The sequence below is a fragment of the Cetorhinus maximus genome, chromosome 25, assembly GCF_964194155.1.
Source record: "Cetorhinus maximus chromosome 25, sCetMax3.hap1.1, whole genome shotgun sequence".
Classification (NCBI taxonomy): domain Eukaryota; kingdom Metazoa; phylum Chordata; class Chondrichthyes; order Lamniformes; family Cetorhinidae; genus Cetorhinus; species Cetorhinus maximus.
This window is the reverse complement of record NC_135903.1, coordinates 10,335,495-10,350,117: the sequence shown is the minus strand read 5'-3', so window position 1 is coordinate 10,350,117 and position 14,623 is coordinate 10,335,495. Positions and strand designations below refer to the sequence as shown.

Genomic DNA, 14,623 nt, shown 5'->3' with positions numbered 1-14,623 from the left:
GAACAAAGTTTTGATAGTCACATAAGGTGACATTAGGGCAAATGAACATGTAGGTTTTGAAGAGCAATTTAAAGGAGGAAAGAAGTAGAGGGGTGGAGATGTTAGGGAAGGAATTCCAGAGCTTTGGGCCAATGCAGCTGAAGGCACAGCCACCAATGGTGGAGCAATTAAAATTGGGGATGCACAAGAGGACAGAATTGGAGCAACACATACACCTTGGTGGGCTGTGGGGTTGGAATAGACTACAGGGATAGGGAGGGCAAGGCCTTGGAGCAATTTGAAAAAGGGTAAGAATTTCACAATTGGGACATTGCTTAAATAAGAGCCAATGTAGGTCAGCAGGCACTGGGGTGATAGCTGAACAGTTTGTTGGGAGTTAGGTCACAGGCAGCAGAGTTTTGGATAACCTCATATTTACAGTGTAGGATGTGGGAGACCAGTCTGGAGCACATTAGAAAACTCAGTTTAGAGATAACAAAGAGATGGCTGAGGGTTTCAGCAGCAAAAAAGCTGATGAGGTAGGGACAGAGTCAGGCAATGCTATGATGTTAAGTGATATGAAATCAGAAGTTTAGCTCAAGGTCAAGTACGTCAGCCTCAGGCAGTTGCCGGGGGGGGGGGGGGGGGGGGGGGGGGGGGGGATGCTGGGTTGGTGCCTAGGGAACGGAGGCTTTTTTTGTTAGACAATAGAAACAGGCTCAAGACAATTAATGCATTTCTGAGAAGCAAAGCAATGGATAGGTATGGAAACGGGAGTAAAAGTGGCATTTATCTGAACATCACTGCTCAAGCACAAGGCAGGACAGCATGTGTTGTCAGACTAAAGGGAGAAGCGAGGCCATGGGAGAATGTCCTAAATTGCCACCAACTGGATTATTTACCAGGAGTCAGTGAACAACTACCAGGAATGAGAATAATTGACGGTTTCAAATTCCCCAAGGACATTGGGAGCCAGTAGTCACAGACCAACTACTACCTAGCTGAAATTCCTCAAATCAGTTTGGACTAGTGAGCTTTCTGGTTTGTACGGTTCAGTTCCACACTAGGTATTCACCCAATGACACGCTGATCAGATCTACTTCATTGTTGACTTCTTCCCAGCCTTTTCAGTTTCCAGAGAAGTGCTAAGCACTGCAATTAAAAACTGCCATAGCATAAAGTATTTATTTTAAATCACCAGGAAGCTGCTATTCTCTTAAACACTGTGCAGACACCCACAGGCAATGTGTTATGAGAGAAACAAAGTCAACTATATTACTGGAATGGCATGAACTACTCATATTTCAGTTCAATGCCAAACCAAAATACTCTGCATACTGTAGAAAAGCCTTATAAACTAGTGCATCTCCTGACTCTTCTAACCTTGAGCTATGCATCCTCCATGGGGCCAATCTGAGACACATACAGCTATAATGGCACATAATTTTCTTTCAAAAACAGTTATTCTCACCATCCATAGTTAGCAGGCCTCCCTAGGAAGAGCTGATTAGGAGAGACAGAATGTTTACAATTAAATATCCTTTCCTTGGAAAGTTGCAGGTACCATTCAGTACTGCAATACACTGCATATTGACTGCTGTGGAACATTCAGAAAAAAACTCACTTTAAATAAAAATGTGCCAACATTAAAAAATTGCACTTTGATAATCTTTTGAATATTTGTGTGATATATTCACATGATAATTGGAACAAGCAAAAATACTACATGAGCTCACTATAACTAACTGTAAAGGTATACCTTCTGATCCCTCTATCAAAAAGGGATTACAGAGGCAGCACACTCTGGTTGGATAAGCATTATGCTGCATACTTAGGCACTAGAAGAATCAAACAAAGTTCAACTATCTTAACTTCATTAATTTGCTCACTTCGTGACGTCAGAAAGTGCCGATTTATATCAATATTGTGCCAATGCTACTGGATTTTAAATTTGCAAGGAATCTGCACAAATCTTAAAAAGGACAGAAAGGTTAATATTTGTTTAAAATAAAGTTATCCACTTATTGCCACCACTCATTGCTATAATTTATAACTTCTTAGAAGTTTGAAATATTTTTTGTACAAATCTAAACGCCATGAGATTCTGTCCCAGTGGTCGGGCAGTAAAACTACACATTCATGTTGTAGTTGGGAAGTTCTACAGGGATTCAGCTTTTCTAGGCTACCTCCAGCAGTGTGAAAGCACAAGCACAAGCACAAATATCAATGAGGCAAAGATAGTTGTAAATGTGCTCCCTCCAATCAGAAAGCAGAGGCAAACTAAATCATGCATTGTCCATATCATCAATGGCAATTAGTTCTAATCAAGAGTAGCCATTTATTGCATAAATTAATGAAAACCTGGGACAGCTAAGTGACAGTTCAGAGGAATCATATTCAGCTCCCAAAACATTCTGATATCAGTAAGCTGTCCATGACAGAGGGAAGACAGGGGATCAAAAAAGCAAAGTATTGTGGATGCTGGAAATCTGAAATAAAAACAGAAATTGCTGGAAACACCCAACAAGTCCAGAAGCATCCGTGGAGAGAGAAACTGAGCCAACATTTCAGGTTGGGACCTTTCATCAGATCAGGACATCTGCTGTGACGAGTTGGAGATTAGAAGATGAGGTCAGGTCACTATTAGTTCCTGGTTAGTAGGAAAACTAGAATATGGAGATTATTTTAAAAATTGTCATCTTGGAGTACTGGAGAATGACTACAGATAAAGCTGGCCACGCCACCCTCAAAATCACACTGGATAGCAAAAACACCGATCCTACGTGGCTGCAAGATGTGCTACAAAAACCCAGTTACATCAAAATTTCACAACGATTGTCCCCGCCCATTCACCCCCACCTCAGAAAACTCAAAATTCAGATAACAAATTGCACTATAAATTACCAGATGTGGTATAAGAACCAGTAAGTTATGTAAATGTATAGGAGTCTGCTTCAGGAAAGCTGCTAATATCAAAGTATTCACTGAATTAAAGTGCTGAGTGCAACAATATTAGATGGTTATATACATGACAGTTCATAGCTGTTGAATGCCTAACGCCATATTTGAGAGCTGCAAAACCATCTCTAAGCTGATGATAAATACAGAAAATACTGGTAAAACTTAGCAGGTCTGGGAACATCTGAGGAGAGAGAAACAGAGTTAACATTTCAGGTTGATGACCTTTCACCAGGAAAGGTTAAAGACGTAATAGGTTTAAAGAAAGTGAAAGTGGGCAGGAGAGTGAGGACAACAACAAAAGAGAAAATCTATGAAAGGTGGGAGGCAGGAGATTAAATGACAAAATGGTCTGTGATGCAAGGCTAGGAGGAGTGCTAATGGGCCAAGTAAACAAACAAAAGATACATCTAGAGAAGGTGTGAATGGCACAAATAATCTACTGCTTCCAACAGAAAAGCACTCAAGACTTCTTTCTGAAAAAAGGGTACAAAAGCTGATCAGATAGGAATAAACTTGTAACATGCAAACAGTAGCTAAATCTGAAAGGTGCTTGAAAGCTGATCTCAAATAATTCAGGATAAATTGAGTGGATGACCCATCTCGGCCTCCTCCTTCGGAGATGCCCAACATTACAGATGCCAGTCTTCAAACAATTTGATTCACTCCACTTGATATCAAGAAATGACTGAAGGCACTGGATACTGAAAAGGCCATGGACCCTGACAATGTTTCAGCAATCGTACTGAAGATTTGTGCTCCAGGACTTGCCGCACCCCTAACCAAGCTGTTCCAGTACAGCTACAATACTGGTATCTACCCAGTAATGTGGAAAATTGCCCAGGTATATCCGGTACACAAAAAGCAGGACAAATCCATCCTGGCCAATTACTACCCTGTCAGTCTCCCCATGGGCAAAAAAACTGACCTCCAGAGGCGAGGAGAGCACGACTGCCCTTGACATCAAGGCAGCATTTGACCAAATGTGGCATCAAGGAGCCCTAGCAAAACTGAAGTCAATAGGAATTGGGGAAAATTCTCCGCTGCTTGGAGTCATGCCTAGCACAAAGGAAGATAGTTGTGGTTGTTGGAGGTTGGTCATCTCAGCTCCAGGACAACACTGCAGAGGAGGTCCTCGGAGTAGTGTCCTAGGTCCAACCATCCTCAGTTGCTTCATCAATGACCTTCCTTCCATCATAAGGTCAGAAGTGGGGATGTTCGCTGATGATTGCACAAGGTTCAGCACTATTCATGACTCCTCAGATACTGAAGCAATCCATGTCCAAATACAGCAGGACCTGGACAATTTCCAGGCTTGGGCTGACAAGCGGCAAGTAACAGTCACGCCACACAAGTGCCAGGCAATGACCAACTCCAACAAGAGAGAATCTAACCATTGCCCCATGACATTCAATGGCATTACAATTACTGAATACCCAACTATCAACAGCCTGGGGGGGTTACCAATGACCAGGAACTGAACTGGATTAGCCATATAAATACTGTGGCTATAAGAGCAGGTCAGGGGCTAGGAATCCTGCAGAGAATAACTCACCTTCTGACTCCCCAAAACCAGTCCAAGTTAGGAATGTGATGGAATTCTCCCCACTTGCCTAGATGAGTGCAACTCCAACAACACTCAAGAAACTTGACACCACCCAGGACAAAGCAGCTCACTTGATGTTCAGCCCATCCACAAACATTCATTCCTTCCACCACCAACAGCAGCAGTGTGTACCACCTACAAGATGCAGGAACTCACCAAGGCTCCTTAGACAGCACCTGCCAAACCCAGGACCCTTACCATCTAGAAGGACAAGAGCAGCAGACACATGGGAACATCACTCTCATGGAAGCTCCTCTCCAAGCCACTCACTATCCTGACTTGGAAATATATTGCCGTTCCTTCACTATCACTGGGTCAAAATCCTGGAACTCCCTTCCTAATAGCACAGTGGGTATACCTACACCACATGGACTACAGCGGTTCAAAAAGGGAGCTCACCACCACCTTCCCAAGGGCAATTAGGAAGGGTAATAAATGCTGGTCTAGCCAGTGATGCCCACATCCCATCACTGAATAATAAGAAAATCTAAAATTAAGATAATTTGTCCTATACGATTTTATTTACACAGTATCAATGACAACTTTGATATCAAGGGTGCCATTTTATATGCAGAAACTGAACTGTGCAGCGAATGTGCATTCATGAAAAATGTTGAGTTTTGGAGAAATTCAGGTGAAATTGAGGAATTGAATTCTCCATAAAGAGACAGCCAACTTATATTTGAAAGCCTGAGATGCAGCAGGTATTTGCACTATTGGTGAAGGAAATATTTTTATCCATAGACCAGTTTCCTATTTGGAATTTTAGTCTTACCTGTATCTACAGTTCAATCTATTTCTGACGATAGAAGGAAGAGCCTTTGCCACAACTAATTATTTTTGCTTCCATGGCATCCTATCAAATCAATAGCATATTTATGGTACACTAAACTCTTATGTCATTCACGCGCCCCTGGTCAGAGTAGAGATCTTACTTAAAGGAAGTACAGTGTCTAGTTTTTCGGAACCAAATTTCCAGAATTCAGTCAAACAAACACTTAATTGGGAAAATTTGTAATTTAGCAAATTGAAAATATCCACCTGAAAAGATATTCAAGTTATATGCCAAACACCCATGAAAACAAGATGCCAAGTTTGAATTCAAGGCCATGTTAAATCAGCTGACTGCAGAGGAGGAGGAGAGATCAGCCACAGCCCTGCTGCCAATTGCTATCCAGTGAGACACGGTGAAAAATAATTCAGGGTAGGGCCTCTGTACAGGATGTAGGCTCATACTTGGATGAAGCACTGGAAATGAACCTGCAGAACCACATTAGAGTCTTCCAAAGACCAAGAAACAGTACAAATACATTTGCAGCACATAAAATATACAGTAGTTAAAAAATAGCTACCTGGGTGGTTACATGAATTGTGCAACCACTCTGGATTTTAAAAAGATTGAATATACTCACCTTCAACCTTCTCCCCTCCACTCTAGAAATCAGTTTCCTGTTGGGAGTCCTAGATACATTACCTTTCCCAAATGATCATTTTAGTGTGTGCTTCAACATTGACAAGTTAGTTGACCAATTATAGCCAAACCCAAACCTGTCCTCACGATGTAACAATTCCAACCCCAGCAGCCTCTAACTTTCCATTCATCTTTTCCTTCCTCATCAAGTGTGCTCTACTGGGATTGCTCCCTACAAAAAAAGCAATCTCAGATTCTTCAGGGTTGTTAGAGGCCAACTGACATTTTGTTTAACAATGCACTAGCAGCCAGACTGATCTACTACCTTGTTTCGCTAACTTGGAACAAATCAGAGAAGATTACACGAACATTTCAGCTCCAACTGGAGAAATTTCTTGGGGTCTGGTTCACTCCTAGATCACCAGCACTGTTCAGACTCAATCCTCGTTGGTTAGAATAGACTTGCCACATCTTTGATTGAGGAACTGGTTATAGAGAAGGCTGACTCCCCCAGAGCAGAGTTGGGCAAACACTGGACTTATGTCTGTCTTCACAAAACATAAAAGGCTACATTTCTTCATTAAAAAAAAAATCCAATTTCCCCCCACTGTTTCCAAAAGGCGCCATTACTTGCTGGAGTACAGTTGCACAGATGATTGCAACTCATGTTGGTATCATGGAGGCAGAGTTGTGGAGGACTCAAAGCTGTGCAGGGCCCTCTCAATCCAACAGCCAAAATTTCTAGTAGGATCACAGAATATCGGTCAAGAGTGGGAATCCTGGCCAGGGGCACGTCTACCACCACTTTAACTGAAGATAATTTAACTCAGTACAAAACAGGAATAAAACTTGAGTCCTTCCTTGACAAAAGGGCTGAGCTATAAGCCACTAAACAATGCAGCAGAATTGGAACACCTCCTTTTTCAACCTCACTACACAGCTTCAAGAATGGCATGAACCAGACAATATATAATAAATCCTGATTGACAAAAGGCATTACAACAGACAGACTAGAATGAAGAGGACTGAGAGCCAAAACAAATGATAAAGAATCAACTCAAATATCCCAATTCCAGCTTCATTGTCCATCAACCTTTTAATATTTCCCTACCAACACTAAACTATTAAAATATTTGAACTTAAGGTATAATTACAATAAATTTAGACATACAGGATAACATTTTAACCGGACACAGGCTTTTCACCTGATTCCTCTTGGCTGGAATGGGTTTTATGGTGAATTAAGTTGGAGGCAGGGTGACTAATCTGCATGGAGCCACAGAAACAAACAGTTCCAATAGTCCCTAGCCAGCAATCCAAGTTTACAAGGATGGCTGGAATTGAATTTAGGCACATTGCTCAAAAGACAATAGACTCTGGGGGAAAGGAGCAAGGTGGCGAGTAAAGCATTTAAAAAAAAAATGCACATTTGAAAGTGCAGGTCACATTGGGTGAAAGATGGGACATTAAATCGAAATCTGACAGAATAGCTTAGAGGAAGCTTTGCTCTGCAGATGCTATACCTGACCTAGGAACATCTGCTACTGACAGCAAGTGACAAGATTTGACAGAATTCTATTCCCAGCATCCAATAAAATTTATTCTCACCCCACCCCCACCCCATCAACTTCCTCAACAATGAAAATTCAACACCAAATCAGGTTACCCAGTTGCTTCCCCCACACCACACACCCACCATCCTTTCCTCTTCCAGAAGCTATTCTCTGTAGGATTTCAATTTAATGCCCCATCTTCCACCCAACATGGCCTGCACTTTCAAATGTGCATTTTTTTTTAAAAAGTGCTTTACTCACCTTCTTTCTCCTTTCTCCCAAAGTCCAAACAGTTTTCATCGACCAAAAAAAAAAGTAACTAATTGATCAACAGAGAATCTGTAGCATGTGGTCCAATTGAATTGGTTGATGCAACAACTTAGTCTTAGATGCATTTTGATACAGAAAACACATTATAGGCTCAGCCATCTCGAAAATCAGCACCTAGCAGGAAACTTTGAGTATAGCACTGAGGGGTCAAGGTCAATAGTGCATGTGTGTTACTTGTTAACATGTAACTGCATCTATATGTTTAGCAAGTTATAAAAGATTAAAATAAAAATCTGATAAATGAACCCAGAAATTCTATTGAGAAAGTTAAGGCTTCTCAATTACCCAAACACTCATTAGCAAACTGTCAAATACCACACACTTACAAGCAAGAATATTACCTACAATATGAAGCACCCTGGATAAACTAACTTCATGAAAAATATTGAAAGTCTTCAATGTACTTCACAAAAATAAATATACTTTTATGGAGTGATGCATTTAGATATGAAATTGAAATGATTTCTAACATTAAAATGCAGCATAGTTCAAATTTCACTTGACCACAAAGCAATTTTCAAGTTATTAAAATAACCCAATTTCCACATTATTCAAATAACTTTTTGCAAATTAAAATATAAACCAGAAGCCACATTAAATTACCAATTAAATGGAAGACGGCAGCAACCTTAGACAGGATGCAACAGAAACTATCTCATAAATAAAATGCTCAAACAAGCTAAAAAGAAAAAAATGGACCCTGCTGTTACCATAAAATTGCGTATTTAGATTTTAAAATCCTAAAAGGGTCTCTTGGCCAGATATTCCATGAAGTGCAATAGATTCGGATGCATTTGTACAATTTAATGTGCAGCAACACACTGTAGTTAAGAAAGGAAGCTGAGGGAAGATTTAACTGGTGTATTGAGGGGCCTAGGTAGAGTGGAAAAGGAGGATCTATTTCTGTTTTTCAATAAGCAAGGGATAGATTTAAAGTAATTGACAAAAGAATTGGAGGGAAGTTGAGGAGAAACTTTTATCACCAGGAGGGGTGGGGTCTGGAACTCATTGGCTGAAAAGGTGGTAGAGACAGACACACTCACTGCATTAAAAAAAATACACATGGAGTGTCATAACCTACAGGGTTACAGGCCAAGAATGAGATTAGGGCGAGTAGCTATTTTTCATCAGCACAAACTCGATGGGCTGAGTGGCCTCTTTCTGTGTCCTTAGTTTGTTTTAAAAGGTTATAAATTGATTAACTTTCCTAAATACTAAAGAAGAAATGGAAGCCACCCTCACAAAACGTTTACTATATGTAACTAATCCTCTAGTATATTGTGTATAAAGTCTTAATCCTGATGCCAAGCCCCAAATTGTACAGATCATGGGCAATATTAAGAGAGAAAGAATATATTGTTTTAAGATGCAGAGATGTGAAGTTGTGTTTTAATGGAAAGCTCCGCTCCATCGCCAGGCACTGCAGTCAGTGGGGAGGCTGCCCCCTCTCACGCACAGGGAAACCAGGCTGAGCCGGCAACATGCGCTCAGGCCTCGGCTCCCAGCTTCCCTTCCCGTCAACCTAACTTGCGCAGAACGGAAACCCAGCCCCTTCGGCACGCACTCATTGGCTGCCGCCGACTGACCCTCCGACCAGCCCCAGGCTCCCATTGGCTGCCAGAACCTGTCAATCAGTGCAACACATCCGGCCAGCAGGTTGGGTTGCATCTTTCACTCTAGTTTCCTCCCCCCCCCCCCCACCCCCCCCCAACCAAAGAAAGAAAAAGATGGGGGACGGGGGTGTGGAATGTAATTTTTCTCAATGAAGACTCCGGTTTCCCTCCCTTTTATAGAATAAAGATAATAAAACCCATTTCCCTCGCCCCACACGCATTAAAAAAAAAACCCGCAGATTAGGTCAAAGAATCGCCCCCCCCCCATCCATTCAAAAAAAATTTAAAACGGAATCTAATACTGACCAAATTCTCAACAGCCGCCTGTTCCAGAAACTTCTGCGCTGCCTCCAGTTCATTGCGATCTGAGGGAAAAAAAAACAATGTTTAAAATAACATGGGAGGCGGAGAAAATGTGGAAAAAGAGACAATTTTCCCCCTTCAGCCCCTTACCTGGAGAGACGGTTTTCTCTAAAATTGTGATAAGCTCCATGTTAACGAATCTCATGTGGGAAACAACGAGGATTTTTCTCAAGCAGAAACGGCCATAAATGGTTCTGGGTCACTCAGATTCTGATTTTTAATAGATAAACTGTGCGATTTTATTGTTGATATTGGTTTAAGTGTGTTTTATTTTATTGGTGTTTTTTTTTTCTCTATCGCTTACTCCTCCACAGAGCCGGAGCTTCCCTCACGCCTTCTCCCGGCTCCGCAGCTGCGCAAAAGCCGAGTCCCGCCGGCGGCGGAGCGATATACCGGCCGCGCGCGCCGCTCCCCTCCCCCACTCCCCCCAGCAAACCGCCGCCGCCGCCAATCTAACGCGCCGTGCCATTGGCCGACAGGCGCCCCGCGCGTCACACGCTCAACCGCCGTCCACGCCTGACGCGTCGCCCGATTGGTCGATCCACCGTCTTTCCGCCGCCCTAACCCGACCGCTCATCTAAAGCGTCCGCTGGTTGGTGGATCGCGCCAGCCATTGCCCGCGCGCATCACATGCAGTCAACCGTCGACAACCCTATCTAACGCGACCCGTGATTGGTCTTTCACCCCAGTCCGCTTGCTATCTAACGCGATTCCTGATTGGTGGATTGCTGCAGCCATTGCGCGCGCGCATCACATGCCCTCAACCGCCGCCGATCCTATCTAACACGACCCTTAATTGGGCCATCCGGCCAGCCCTGATGGTATCTAACGCGATCCCTGATTGGTGGATTGCGCCAGCCATTAGCTTCGGCCGTCACATCTCTTCAACCGTTGCCGCTGCTTTCTAACGCTGCTCCTAATTGGTCGAGAAGCTATGACCTCTGCTCTCGACCGAATTTCGAATGTGGAAATGTCGCTCTGTCCGGCCTTTATTTTTTTTGGTGAGGGTGGCGGTGAATATTTTTCCCTTCCCTGAGCCTCCCTCCGAATGATCATCGTCCAATTTATCGAGCACCCTAAACTTCTGAGGCGTTTGGCGCCGTAGATTTTCCTCCGCGAATCAGATTGTGCGTTTCATTCTCTCCCATTGCTGGAATCGAAATCTTATTTTACCTAAAGTGTTCTCTGAGAATGGAGCAAACGAAGTCCTTCGAGAGCTAGGTTTTAGTCCGTGCAGGTTGCATCCGAGGGCTTTAAAGAAATGTGCGGTTGATGAGGTTAAAACTTGAGGGGAACTACTTTCCGGCGGCGGAGGGGACACGCCTGGCGGTGAGTGCGGCGGTCCCGGTTTGTATTTCCCGCCGTTTCCAGGGAGGGAAAAAAAAACAGGAGTGAGAACTGCAGCTTCTACTAACCAAAGGCATCTCAAAAACAACTCTACACAACATTGCAGTGTACCTTACTGAAGCCACTAATGATTGCAAACATTTCCTTTCCATTGGAATTCTTCCATGAACTGCTGGCAAGGCTGCATTGGGGAGTGGGGGAGACCAGTCTGATTGTCTTGTGACTTCAGTCCAGTCCCATGTTGTTGACTTTTAAATTCCCTGCCCCAGAGGATTGTGGATGCTCCATCACTGAATACATTTAAGGCTGGGGTAGATAGATTTTTGGTGTCTCAGGGAGTTAAGGGATATGGGGAGCGGGGTGGGAAAGTGGGGCTGAAGCCCAAGATCAGCCATGACAGCATTAAATGGTGGAGCAGGCTTGATAAGCTGAATGGTCTACTTCTCCTATTTCCTGTACTCTAGTGACTTTCAACTGAAGTGTATGAAAAATTATGAGGGGCCTACATAAGGGTGGATAGGTAGGCCCAATTCTCAGCTGAGGAAACTGTAACTGGGGTGGAAGGGCATAGATAAGAAATAGGAGGTTTAGAGGGGATTCAAGGTGAAATTTATTCATCCAGAGGGTGGTGGGGATTTGCAACTTACTCCCTGAAAAGATGGTAGAAGCAGAAACCCTCATAACACTTAAAAAGTGCTTGGAGATGCGCTTGAACTGCCGTAACCTGGCTTTGGACCAAAAGCTAGAGAGTGGGATTAGGCTTGATAGCTACTTGCTGGCCAGCACAGACACAATGAGCTGAATGGCTGTAAATTTCTATGATTCAAAAGTCCTCCTTGGTGAGAGCATGGAATTGTGAAATTATACAGCTATGTGTCTGTGCCAGCTGTTTGATAGAGCCAACTGTCATTCTATGCAAGGGCAGTGGAAGCAGATTCAATTATAACTTGAAAACAGGAATTGGATAATTACTTGAAAATGAAAAAATGTGCAGGGCTATGGTGAGTGGCTTTAATTGGATAGATCTGTCAAAGAGCCAGCACAGGCACAATGGGCTGAATGGCCTTCCTGTGTTGTCATTTTATTATTCTAGTTGTTGACACAAGTTGCTCTTACTCGTATGTTCTATGGATGTATATATGTTGCTAGCCTGCTTAGGAGAACATTAGAAGTCAACAACATGATACTTCAGCCACAAGGAAGCCAGACTGATTTCCCCCCCTTCCCCTGAAAGAACGAGTGCAGCAGTTGGGCTTTTATGGAATTCAGTGGATTTCATGGATGTTTTTCTCTCATGGTGCTCGTCTAGCAGTTACTAGGTTTATTAACTTCAGTGTCACAATGTGCCATGGAGAGACTGAGGGAATTGATGAGATCTGAGTCCCACAAGAATCATTGTGCTGTAAATGTGTTGACAAGGTCAATGGGATCCCATTTTACAATCAGGTTTTTAAATACTAAAATTAATGGAATATTATTTTCCCAGAGTGAACTTCACAGAAAACAATTACATTTATTAACAACATGCTGGATGTGAAAAGCTTGTTTTTAGATTTATTGCAATGCCATCAATTCAACAATTGGCATTTTTACAGTCCCTTTAATGTTAGTGGAAGGTCCCAAGGTGCTTCACAGGATCATAATCTGAAAAAGACACACGTTTTTGATGTTGATTCAAAGGAGGTATTCAGACAGGTGATTAAAACCTTGGTCTGTGGGGTAGATTTTAAGGAGCAGATTAATGGAGAGGTGTGAGGGGGGAATTCTATACCTTAGGATCTGGACATCTGAAGGCACAGCTGACAGTGCTGGAGCAAATGGAATGCGGGGTGCACAAGAGGCCAGAGTTGAAGGGCTGGAGGTTACAGAGATAGGGAAGGGCAAGATCATAGGGGGAATTGAATATCAGGATGACAATTTTAAAGTTGAGGCATTGATGGACCAGGAGTCAATTTAGGTCAGTGAGCACATTGGAGGATGGGTGAACATGACATGGTGTGGGTTAGGATACAGGGAGCAGCGTTTTGGCTGAGTTTGTTTTGTTTGAGAGTCAGTTTAAGAGCATTACAACAGGTTTCTGTGGTAGCCTCTGACAGTGACAAATCTGCAAATGAACAGAACTGCATCATCTTCAGAAAAAAACAGATGCTCAGTCCAGGAGATTGGTTTTTCAACATGCTACATTCTTATTTTCAACAAGTCAGCAGTGAGAATGCCAATACAAAATATGAAATGACAGTAATTTTGCATGCCATCTGTGCTCTATGTACCCCACAATCAACTTCTTGTAATCCTATGCCACAATGTTCTTTGTATCTACAACAACATATTTATACGGTGCCTTTAAATGAAAAACTGAAAGTGAAAGTCACCATAGTCCGCTCTCGTTAGAGAGAGACGGCTGGTGGTGAGTTTAACCTAAGGGTCACCATACCTCAGGCGAGGTCTTTATGGATGACCTCAGCAAATACAGTGAATCCACGCGTTGGCAACACTCTGCATCACAAATCAGCCATCCAGCCAGCTGAGCTAACCGACTCCCAGTGCCTTTAACATAATATAATAAACATTCTAAGGCACTTCACAGGAGTGTTATAAAATGAATTTTGACACCAGGCCAGCTAAGGAGATATTAGGTCAGATGACCAAAAGCTTGGTCAAAGGTTTTAAGGAGTGTCTTAAAGGAGGCAGAGAGGTGTAGGGAGGGTATTCCAGAGCTAAGGCCTGGGAATCTGAAGATACAAATACCAATGATGGAGCAATTAAAATCAGAGATGCTCAAGAGGTCAGAATTAGAGAGGTGCAGATATCTTGGAGGGTTGTAGGGCTGGGGGTGATCACAGAGATATGGAGCAGGAGGTGAGGCCATGGAGGGATTTGAACACGAGGATGAGAATTTTAAAATCAAAATGTTGCTTGACTGGGAGCCAGTGTAGGTCAGCAAGCAAAAGGTTGACGAGGGAACAGGGCTTGGTGTGAGTTAAGATACAGGCAGCAGAGTTTTGGATGACGTCAAGTTTACGGAGGGTCGAATGTGCAAAACCAGCCAGGAGGGCATTGGAATTGTCAAGTTGAGATGTAACCAAAGGCATGTATGAGGGTTTCAGCAGGAGATGAGCTGAGACAGGGGCGAAGTTGGGCAATGTTATGGATGTGGAAATCGGTGATCTTTGAGATGGCATTAATATGTGGTCAGAAGCTCATCTCAGTGTCAAATGTGTCACTAATGTTTAAGATACTGAGCTTGGCAGTAGTGTCTGACATTAAAATTTTTAAGCTTGTGAGCTGCTGAAGTCACAGATTTACTTTATATAAATCATCTGCCTCCACTGCCTGAGACTCAGAGTCTGCTGATTAGGTCGGAGAGAAACTGCCAAGATTTAGCATTGGCTGAGAAAGTTACAAGGCAACACTGGTCTCATCCCGAGGACCATTCTCGTAAATATTTTCTGTGCTTTCTCTA

At 42.9% G+C, this 14,623-nt stretch overlaps 1 protein-coding gene across 1 annotated transcript in view; it reads right to left on the bottom strand.

The window, feature by feature from the left end:
- The window catches only part of kpnb1 (karyopherin (importin) beta 1), a 44,361-nt gene extending 34,128 nt beyond the window's left edge, over positions 1 to 10,233 (bottom strand). Inside the window, exons 1-2 of the mRNA XM_078529384.1 lie at positions 9,904 to 10,233; positions 9,757 to 9,815 (exon numbers count right to left, since the gene is read on the bottom strand). Of these exons, the coding sequence (XP_078385510.1) occupies positions 9,757 to 9,815; positions 9,904 to 9,958 (114 nt within the window). The 5' untranslated portion in view covers positions 9,959 to 10,233. The remainder of the gene's footprint in view (positions 1 to 9,756; positions 9,816 to 9,903) is intronic.
- Between the last annotated feature and the right edge of the window lie 4,390 nt (positions 10,234 to 14,623).